The sequence below is a fragment of the Priapulus caudatus genome, unplaced genomic scaffold (genome assembly GCF_000485595.1).
Source record: "Priapulus caudatus unplaced genomic scaffold, Priapulus_caudatus-5.0.1 Scaffold383, whole genome shotgun sequence".
Lineage (NCBI taxonomy): Eukaryota > Metazoa > Priapulida > Priapulimorpha > Priapulimorphida > Priapulidae > Priapulus > Priapulus caudatus.
In genome coordinates, this window is record NW_014577444.1 from 92,307 (window position 1) to 104,040 (window position 11,734).

The 11,734-nt window shown below is 46.7% G+C and overlaps 1 protein-coding gene across 1 annotated transcript in view; it reads left to right on the forward strand.

The window, feature by feature from the left end:
• Positions 1-11,734, forward strand: part of LOC106809770 (voltage-dependent calcium channel type A subunit alpha-1-like) — a 59,675-nt gene that overhangs the window by 4,134 nt on the left and 43,807 nt on the right. The window contains exons 2-3 of the mRNA XM_014812970.1: positions 2,630-2,744; positions 3,118-3,307. Of these exons, the coding sequence (XP_014668456.1) occupies positions 2,644-2,744; positions 3,118-3,307 (291 nt within the window). The 5' untranslated portion in view covers positions 2,630-2,643. The remainder of the gene's footprint in view (positions 1-2,629; positions 2,745-3,117; positions 3,308-11,734) is intronic.

Sequence of the window (11,734 nt, forward strand, 5' to 3'; positions counted from 1 at the left end):
CGAAGCGCTAGCGTGATGGATACGCAGAAATACGCAATTGCGGTGTAGATAAGCTCATAACCGAATGCTGGATAACGTGCCGTCCTCTAGCGAGAGCTTGAAACGTGATAATGGGGTCAGAAGTTACTTGTTCTTGTAAGCGCTGTTGCAAATGTGCCGTGTAATAAAGTCCCGTCCGCGTTGTCAGTTAAATGCAAACAGTCAGTATAGTTGGATTGTATATAGCTTGTTCTGTCGTATTTAAAAAGAACGGGCTTGTTCCAGGCCGCCCAGACTGCCACCGGTCGTCACTTCTGTGGATGGTTTTCGTCATTCTACTCCAGCTACGCGTGTTTAGCACTTGAATTCTGTTCGCGTACACTATATCACTTGTATATATGTCACTTACCACTTACATTACACTTACACTTGTAATAATCACTTACACTTATAATAGAGCGCTGTCATATATTCACAGGCTGGTGAGTATTTCTTCTTCCGCAGGACTTAAATTTCAAAAAGTCGAAATTAAGTATGTTACGTCAGCAGCATAGTCACATCTGACGAAGTGGCAACTTTACAAACGCTGGCTATTCGCCTCCACACATTCAACTTGCCTTTGTCACAATGCCGAATGGTTCGAGTCAGTGATATAAACGTCATCTAACGGCAAGGCCACGTCCGATGGGTTCATTTGCGAACACTGGTGGATATTTCTCCAGTCGCAATGCTTCCAGTGAACGGACTGGGTGGAAAGATCTTCTAGGCAAATCGTAATTGAATAGTAGTCTCTGAGAGAGCACTGGCATTGATATTTAGAGGTTAGGAGTTGTGTGCGTGGGACGTACGTAAATAAGTGTGCCCGTGTGTCGCAATGCGTGTGCGCTGTTGTGTGTATTTTAGATGTATGTGCTGCTGTGCGTTGTATAAATGTTGCATTGGCGTGTGCCATGTCTGTCGTTCGCGTAGCTTGTGTCCGGTGCGTGTGTGTGCTGTGTGTGTGTGCTGTGTGTGCGTGCGTGCGTGCGTGCGTGCGTGCCTGCTTGCGTGCGTGCGTGCGTGCGTGCGTGCGTGTGTGCGTGCGTGCCTTTACGTGAAGACGAGTGTGTGCAGACATATCAATGCCATGCTCCCTCGGAGACAGGCTATTAACCGCACGCATGCTTTCTCTTTTTCGCGTTCCCACAGTTCGCAAACCAACCCGACGAGTACGGTGAAGTGCTGCGCTATTTGAACATGACGTTCACCTGTCTGTTTACGGTCGAGTGTATTCTCAAGATGATAGCTTTCGGCATCAGGGTAAGGGCCACGTCGATGGCACGAAGAGTACGCTGCCAGGGTATAGACTATCAGCCGTTGGACTGCATGTACGGCTAGCTGTCCATTCGCTAACGCGACAGGTCGTCTGAGAGCGGAGGTGGCCCCCTCTGTGTGCCCTCTTCTAGTGCTGCGCGCGCATTTTCGCGCAGCAAATGTATGCTTATCTGCGTGCAACTTTTCCTCACAACGAAATTCTAGTAGGCTGCGTGCAAACCGTCAAGCGAAAACACTTCGTACTAAAAAAATTTTAACGAATCTGCGCCAGTTGTTTTTTGGATAAAAATTCAACAGAGGGAGCCACATCCACCGTCGCCTTCGCGCTGAGCGACAAGCTGGTCAATGCTGGTCCAACGTCTTGCCGTGCAGTTGGGCCTAGCGAGCCGAGCGTTGGTCATTGTTCTCTATGCTCAGCGACTCAGTGACTGGTCACGATGCTGCTGGACTGAGAGCACTGACCAACGGTCGCGCCATTTTTACGCGGCCCTGGTGAGCGCCGTTTCGATTAACGTTGCCTTTCTTTTCTTTCTGCCCCGCCCCGGTCTGCTTGGTGCTTGGCCACCACTGCAGCACAACGATCCCGACCTTACATACCTGCAAATGCTAACCTATATGAATATGGCCTTCACACTGTTGTTCACCATCGAGTGTGCCCTGAAGCTGGCGGCGTTCGGATGCAAGGTCAGTCAGAGACAACATTTTGTCGTCATGGTAACGGGATGCGGGGCGCTAGTGGCCTCTTCTCACACAAAATACTACGTCACTCCTGGAACCAGTGCGTGCACCTTTAACATTTCCGCGTGCAGACGCGTTGCTAGGCGTCCGTATCGCAACTAGACGCGTAAAACTTTCGGGCACTGCGCTAAACGTACGTTGATGTGGTTAAGGTTAAGCGTTTCGAAATATGATTTTAGAACGTGAAGAAATTTCGTCTTGGCAACAAATAAAGCAAAAAGTGCGGTGATATATATATATATAAAGTTGCTCAGCCGAATTAGTCCGTACTTATAGATATATATATATATATATATATATATATATATCCCTTCTTTGAATCATTTTGTTTTATGCATTGCTAATTGGCTGTTTAACGGTGAAGGTAATTAAGGATCAGTAGATGTCGTAGCTATGGCATGGTTTGGTGGCGGTGGCGCGCTACAAACGCGGTTGCACCTTCGTGTCGAGTCGGTAATTTTGAAATAATCACACATATCGATCAACAGCTGTAGACAAACAATAACGTTATATAAACAAGTGCCTAATAAACCGCTCAAATATTATGGAACAATTGTTCGCTGCTGCTACTAAAGTAAACACACGTGTCTTGTTACAGACGATGCAGCGAGCATGGGAAGCAAGGACAAGTCCGCAGACGATCCCATCCAGCCGTTCGGTCCGAAACCAATGCTACCGTACACATCATTGTTCATTCTGTCTCCTACCAACCCGTAAGTATATACTGTTATCATCATATCAACGTGCGGCACCTATACACGCGCGCCCACACATGCACGCACGCTCCCACGCGATTTTCCCAACGTTGACTGTTGTTTAACGTTATAGAGAGCGGAAAGTGTTAACTTGACCTTTGTCAACGATGTAAGCTATTGCGGGTAGCGGTAGATAACAATGGTCAGGGTTGCGGTTATTACCTGGTAAGTAACCGGGTACAGGGTAAGGAAGCTAGTAAGACCTAGCCATTGTCAACATTCCCTGTTACTAAGCCTGACCGTTGCTATGGTTACAGGATGCGGAGGATAGCGATGCCTATCCGTCGTCAACTTTAGCCGTTACTAAGCTTGACCGTTGCTATGGTTACAGGGTGCGGAGGCTGTGCCACTTCGTCGTCAACCTTCGCTACTTCGACATCTTCATCATGCTGGTGATTCTAGCGAGCAGCGTCGCGCTGGCGGCCGAGGATCCCGTCAAGGAGGACTCGCAGCGCAACCACGTTCTCAACCTGCTCGATTACGTCTTCACCGGCGTCTTCACCATAGAGATGCTGCTAAAGGTCGGAAATGCTGCGGGGCCATACGTGTACATGTGTGTGTGTGGGGGGTATATATATGTGTGTGTGTGTGTGTGTGTGTGCGTGTGCGTGTGCGTGTGCGTGTGTGTGCGTGCGTGCACGCACTTTTTGCTTTTATTTGTTGCCACAGACGAAAATTTCTGTACTCACGTTCCTAAAATCAATATTCGAACGCTTAACCTTAAGCCACATCAAGCGTACGTTATAGCGGCAGGTGCCCGAAAGTTTTACACGCGTCTCGTTGAGTGCGATACGGACGCTAGCAACAGCGTCTGCATCGCCGGAAATGTTAAAAGTAGCATGCACGTGGGTTCAGAGTGGACGTAGTATTTTGTGGTGAGAAGAGGGCCACTAGCGCCGCCGCATCCCAGTTACCCAATGGACGAACAAAATTGTTGTCTGCTGACTGAGCCCTTGCATCCCGAAGCGCCCCAGCTTCCAGGGCACACCTTCGATGGTGAAACAACAGTGTGAAGGCACCCTATTCCATATAGGTCTTAGCATTTGGCAGGTATGTAAGAGTCGGGAATGCGTTGTGCTGGCAGGTGACGTGGGCCAAAGCACCAGCAGACAGGGGCGGGCAGAAAAGAAAAGAAAAGAGCAACGTTAATCCGATAACGGCGCGTCACGGCAGAGGCCGCGTAAAAATGGCGGCGACCGTTGGTCAGTGGCTCTCAGTCTAGGCAAGGCATTCGTGACCAGTCACGTGAGTCGCTGAGCATAGAGAACACATGACCAACCGCATCGCTCGTCGCTAAGGCCACTGCATGCGGCAGACGTTGGCGCAGCATTGACACCAGCTTGTCTGCTCAGCGCGAGCAAGGCGACGGTGAGGTGGTGGCTCCCTCTGTTGAATTTTTATCGCCAAAAAACAACTGGCGGCTAGATCTCGTTAAATATTTTGTTAGTAGCGAACGTGTTTTGCTTTGACCGTTCGGCACGCAGCACCTACTGAATTTTTTGTGAGGAAAGTATCACGCTAGATAATGCATAACATTTGCATGCGCGAAAAAATCGCGCGCAGCACTAGATGTACGACCGAGGGCAGCACGAGGGGCTCACCTGCCGGCTGCTCAGAGCGACGGCCTGTCGCGTTAGCGAATGGACAGCTAGCCGTACATGCAGTCAAACAAGCTGATAGTCTATACCCTGGCAGCGTACTGCTATTCGTGCCATCGACGTGGCCCTTACCCTGGGATGCGAAAGTATCATCTTGAGATACATCTCGACCGTAAACAGACAGTGTGAACGCAGTCCATGTTGCAAATTAGCGCTAGCACTTCAACCGTACATCGTCGGGTTGGTTTGCGAACTAGTGCGAACGCGAAAAGAGAAGCAATGCGTGCGTTAATAGCCTGTTCTCCGCGAGGGATGCAATGGCATTGATATGTCTGCACACACTCGTTCTTGCAACGTAAAAGGCACGCACGCACAACACGCACGCCACGCAGGCACGCACGCACGCAAGGCGGCACGCACGCACGCACGCACGGACGCACGCGACGCACACACACACACACACACGGACACACCACACAGCAAGCACGCACGGGCAAATGCACACGCAATGCACATATTATCACGCACAAGCACATCATAGAATACACACACACGCGCACATAAGACGCATGCACACACGCGGGCACCACTTATTTAAAGCCGTGACGTCCCCACCACACAACTCCACCCTCTAATATGCAATGCAGTGCTTCTCCGAGACTACTACAGTTGCAATTAGATTTAGCCTAGAAGGATCTTTGTCCCACGCAGCCAGTCCTTCACAGAAGACATTTCGGCGACTGGAGAAATATGCACCAGTCGCAGAATGATGCTGCTTTTGAACTTTATCATGGACTCGAACCATTCCGGCATTGGTGATACAAAAGGCAGGTTATGTGAAATAGCAGGGCGTTGTAAAGTGCTCTTCTCAGATGTGATATGCTCGTGACTGTAACACTTGAATTCGACTATTTTGAAATTTAATAAAGTGGGAAGAAAAATCCTCACCGGGGCTGTGAAAAATAACAGGATTATATGAGACTATGAGCGCAGAGGGGGTTTGGGTCGGTACAATTACAGATGGTAGTAAGGCTGCACTTTGATAGATTTTTTAGCAAAGAATATATGTCCTAGAATATGGGAAAGAAAATGTGATAAGCAGTGTATAACTCTCGCCAATCATCTGTGTTATCACCACCGAAATAGTATTATACCCTGGCCCTCTTTGCTATCGGGCGCAATATGTGTCTTTGTCAAATTGGAATAAATATTTTTTTTAAGGAACCACAGAGTGCCAATCAATGTGCATACTGGAGTGCTAACTAATTATGTAATATAAATATAGAACATTTGTGGGGTTTATTTTGTTCAAAAGTTTATGGATATAATGACTAAAAAATATGTAAATTTAGTGGAAAAAGGTGGCCGAAATCGCGTTGAACATTCAAAATTCAGCATTGCAGCGTTCATAATTCACCAAATGAAAACTCCCAGAGTAACAATATTTACCCATCAAAAACTTACAAGGACCCACAATGCATGAATATATCATTACTTTTGTAATATGGTGGGTTGTTTGTGGCAGCATAGTCTTAGGCCAAAATTTCAACATAACGCCCCCTAATTTTTGATATTTTTGGGCAACGAAAACATAGATTTTTGAAGCATTTTTAGTTTTAGGTATTAATTTTTTTGTATTAGGCTTAGTATCCCATGGTAGGTATGTAATCATCAGGTACATTATATTTCAGCAATAGCATGCTTTGATATGACTAAAAATATGTTAAATTTATAGTTGAAAAAGTGGCCGAAATCGCTTTGACTTCCAATTCACATTGCACCGGTTCTGTTCGATATTTCAGCAAGATGGGCTGCAACTGGGCCAGTTGTGTTTTTCTGGAAAGATGTAACAACGCGAGAAGGTATGTGCACAGTTGTGTGGCCAATGAAGCATTGCATGAGACTGAGCATCGGAAGGCAATTCATCTCCATGGGTTGAGAAAAAACAAACCAGAAGAAATAGCAACAAGCGACATAACATCCTGTGTCAGAAGACGGAGTGAGTGAATTTGGTCGAAGAGAACCATTTTGTGACAACAAGAAATTTGGGACAGTGCTCTCTGGCAAACCGCGCAAAATACACGGAGTTAGTCAGCCTACCGTGGGATACGAAATTCTTGAGACTATGCTTCGCATTAAAAACGGAGAAACTCTTAGGCCTTTTGATGTCTTATGTGGAGCATAGTGAAAACGTCTTTGCTTGCGCCTGCTGCGTGGCTGGCTCAAGAAAGGAAAATTGGGTCTTGCATCTCTTTGGCTAACCGCAGCAACATGAATGCTCGCTGAGTTTTGGCACCATACAGACAGGATTTAACTATGCTAACGTACCTAGCCAGTCGTATTATGCTGAGAGACCAATCTGGCAGCAATCATCCCAGGCTGTGTAACCAGCTTTCTGAGTGGTTCTGTTCTCTGTTCAAGCTATCCTGTCACAATGACATTTGGACGCATTTTCGTTAACCAAACGACTGAAGTCACTGTGAAGCAAGGACCAGCATCAGACTCCAGGAGGCACAACAATAGGTTTAGTCTAAAATCAGGAGCAGTCAAGCACTAATTGACATACCTGGCAGAACACAGGTAGTGCCTTTCTTGCTCAGATGAGGGAAGATGGTACATGAAGATGGATCAATATGTTCCAATCAATGCTGATCTGCACAAAGACGACGTGTGAGGAAAGGGTTGAGGATGCTGTTTTCGAACAATCGTACATCTGGCTGAAAGGCTGTGTAAATCCATTTGAAGAAGCCCACGAACTTATCAGTAATCCTCGGACCGCAAAAAAAAGGCCTCAAGATTATCTGCTCAGGATTTGAAGATGGCCAAGAGACATTGAGAGTTAAATGCTACACGACTTCAAAGCTGAGAGACTCGAGACGGCCCACGGCACCAAACGCTATTCATGATGCATGAATAATGAAACAAACTGAAGAACCTTATCAGCAATTTAATGCAAGAAGAAAAGTCCAGATGAGTGGGGCAGATCCGTCGATGATGCTTCAGAGTGACAGAGCATTGTTTGGTGCGCATCAATTGTGATGGCAAAGCAGACGAAAATCTGCAAATACTTGATTTAACTATTCATCGCTCTTGCTGCTATTACCATGGGCACTGGCAACAGGCCCAGAAGTCTTTACTGTAAAACCAACAAGGCTGCTCTGCTAGTTATCTAGCAAGAAGAATGCCGCCACAGCTGAACAAACTTCCCTGATCATTCTGGCAAACAATAATAGATGGATATAGCATAATGCAGAAGGTGAAGGGGATCAAGCTCAACTTTTGAGGAAAATTCCCAGTTTTGTTTTGTGTCATTGGCACTGAAATGATGACAGCACCTAGTGACAGGAGTCGAAATCGTCTTTCGACACGCTACAATAGATACATACCATCAAGAACTGTGAAAGGCTCGCCAAGAGGAGATGGAAGCTTGGCCCTGATAGCCTTCAAAGAACATTACAGCATGCGTGCAAAATTGTAAGCAATGGAGAAGCTGTCTTTGCCCATGTTTGGAATAAAGTCTAGCCTTCATTTTCATTTCTGGTGAGCGAAATGGAGAAACGCAGATTACACCCAAGCGTCTGAGATGGAAAGGTGCTAATTTGTCATCACTGGAAAAACAAGTTTGTTTAGCAAAATCACCACGGAAGGCACCACCAAGAGAGGTGACTTGAGCTTCAAGTACAGCACGAGAAAGCAGATGGTTGACTCTTACTTTCACGCTGCTGCATGCTGCACAGACCTGGATATCCAGCCAGTTGTAATCAGCGTCCGATGACACCGAAGTATTCATGTCATTGGGTTGGCGTTTCATACTCAAATTCAATCAGCATTGGTTCCCGAAATGTGCCAAGGCTAAAGATCGGAAACAAATCATTACATTACCAAAATTGGGCAGCTTTCAGTGGGCGCAGATGTCTTGTCATGGACTTATAGGATGCATGCTTACACAGGTTGCAACACTGTCAGCAACCTTTGCAGGCAAAGGATAAATAGGAGCGCTTAAAAATGCTTAGGTCTAGCAAAGAGGTCGGAAGAAACGTTCACCAGAGTTGGGACAAGAATGGAATTGGCCGAATGAGGCTTATGATAAGCTGGAGAATGATCACATGCGCTCCTATAGTGCATGCCAGGTCTGGTAAGCAAAGAATTAATAGCCATTTGATACCAATCTATTCTGGTGCGATAGAAGGGGAGAATTGGAGAGCCACCGAATTGCCATCCATGCCAATGACTGCTTCGCAGAAAACACGTACAGCGAGCCAATTTACCAGGCAGCCAATTTGAAACGGAAGGCTTTCAGAGGCACCCATGACGCCCAGACCGCAGTTGGAAAGGGGATGGGAAAATGGGATGAATCAGGAATGAAAGCAACTTTGGGCTGTGGACCTGGATGAGTGGGAACAAGCAAGCCCTCAGGCTCTTCTGATTTGTTGGCACTGTAGATTGTTCCAAGAGCTGGGCAAGCTACCAAAATTGTGTCTGGCATTGGTCCAGTGGACTGGAATGTACAGACAATGGTGTTATAACTTGGCTGCTCTGCGGACAATGCAGCCATTGTCCTGACGGTCAGACGAAACGATCAGCCTTGGACCGGAAGATGATTCATCTGACGAGGAGCAAGAATACGGATTCGTATGAGCAAAATATGCGTGCATCCTAAAAGGACACTTTCCGTGATGTTTTTCAGACGTAACATTAGCTTAGTATGTGTTTAATTCAATGCTGTAATCTGTGTCAATTGTGGTGTTAAAAATAACTGGGTAATAACATGTATAATATAACAAAGCGTGTTAAAATTGATCTGGGTATAATAACAATGTATAATATAAGCGAAGGCGTATTTATCGGGGAGAATCATTTAATGATAACATAATTATGATAAAGGCCTAGTGTGGAGGCAATTTTGCATGTATTGGTGGAAATATAAAATGTAACGCTGATGTACATACCTACCATGGGATACACTAATACCAAAAATTAATACCTAAAACCTATAAATGTTCAAAATCTAAAGTTTGTTCGCAAATATCATAAAAATTAGGGGTATGGTTGAACTTTGCCAAGCATATGTGCCACAAACCAACCACCATATTACAAAGTAATGATATATTCAATGCAAGTGGTCCTTGTGAAGTTTTTGATGGGTAATATGTTACTCTGGAGTTTTCCATTTTGAATTATTGACAGAAAACGTGCAATGTGAAATTTTTGAAGTCAAAGCGATTTCTGCCCACTTTTCACTAAAGTCAACATAATTTTTGGTCATTAATATCAAAATTTGACAAATACCGCCACAAATGATTTTATATTGGCTAATTACTATATTAGTTGGCATCCAGTAGTGGCAATATTGGCACTACGTATCCTTACAAAAATATTTATTTCAATATTACCAAATATCAACATAATTTGGCAAGCCGAAGAGGGGATAAATAGCTAATTTTCGAGTGATAACACAGAGATGGGCCGCGAGAGGTTATACACTGCTATCACATTTTTTTTCATAATCTAGGGGATCTATATCTTTGCTAAAATGCCAAGCAATGAGCAATTACTCCATCTGTATGGTACGAACCGGGTCAATTTGGGGGGGTCTGGCCTCATTAGCCTAATAGCAAGTGTTATAGTGTACGGACAAATTACAGTGCAAACCCACCGCGTGTAAATGCGAAAACATCACAGCGAGTACATACGAAGTGGCAATCTGGCGTGAACAACCACGTCTTTGTAAATAACAAACAAGCTTTAACAAATCGGCTGACACTATACTGGCTTCTTGCATTTAATTGACAAGCCGCGACGGCTTTTTTTCCCAAGCTACATTTGCAACAGCGCTTAAAGGAACCAAGGTAACTTTTGACCCCTCATTAACGTTTAGCCTCGCTAGAGACGACAGCGTTTCCAAGCATCGTTTGAGTTATCTAACACCGGCATTGCGTAATTTCTCTATCTATCTCCACGCCTAAGCGCTTCGATTTCTGCCTTTCCACGCCTACCTTCATGCATAAGAATGATTGTGTTGAGATTGAGGATGAAGAACGGCCATGATGAACACTCGAAGACGGCGAGAAGACGACCAGCTTCCAAGATGGCGGTAGCGGAGACGAGCTCATTGTCTGCGGCATGTAGCCGAGCCCAGCGGCTTTGCGTTAGATGGTGCGACAGTCCTATACACTGCATTCTAGCAAGGTACGGGCAAGTGGAGCGCGTGTTGTGTTGTTGTTGTTTGGTTATTGTGTGCTTGTGTGTGCTGCTGTGTGTGTATGTGTGTGTGTGTGAATGCGTGTGCGCGGGCAGGCAGCCGGATGACACCCGCTTCGGTCCACATCATCTTTATACGGAGACGTTGAGGCGGCATGCCAACGGGCTCTGCTTCAATAGTGTCGTTACAGCTAGGGTTTGGGTGTAACCGGGGTATGGCATGCACGTAAACAACTTCACATGTTTGGTCTCTCAGTGGCAAGATAGATGTAGTTAGTTCTGGCTAAGCATGGTAGTGAACGTCATATGAGGGGCTTCGGGTTTCCTGGCAAGGATGTATTTTAATAAACTTTCCCAGTTTAGTCTCCCACGAGTGGCAAGGTTAGATGTAGGTCCTGCTAAGGTGCCAAGCGAGACAAGAAGTATCTAGCTTGCAAGTAAGGCAGTGAAAGAGGAGCAACACCGTAGCTCATCAGCTTTGGGTCTACAAATAAGTCACTGGTTAAGAATGAGAATAGGGGTAAGTTTATGTATACGTGCCTAGCTATTTGCGGAGTTATCACGCCAGCCCCCCCCCCCCCCCCCCCCCCGCCCCCCCCCCCCCACCACCCCCCCCCCCCCCCCCCCCCCCCCCCCCCCCCCCCCCCCCGCGCCCCCCCCCCCCCCGCCCCCCCCCACCCCGCCCCGCCCCCCCCCCCCCCCCCCCCCCCTCCGCACATACGCAATCGCACCTCTACACCGTTAGTCCGTAAGCCCATACACGCTAACCACACGGTGAACAAGGGTTATCTCGCTTTCTCGCCGCTCATCGCTCGTTTCCATTCTGTAAAACTCGTCCTTTGCCCCGACTCACTGGCGTCTATATCCGCTCCTCCTCCCATCAACTCCTTTTGCTCCTGCTCGCTGGAATGTGATGATAATGCAAGCAACGAAGATGTTTCACAAAGAAGAAAGGGAAATACGATGAGAAGCACCGATAATAGAAAAGGCCATCTCCATCTGGGCGGAAATAGCCGCTGCGGACGCCTTGTCCACCGGCTGCAGTGGCAGTCCCATGGAGTTCTGCAGAAGGACATCTCTGGACGACGAGGGGAAGATCTCCTGCTCCAAAACACTATGGTAGATAATCGCTGTCCAATATCCCGCACG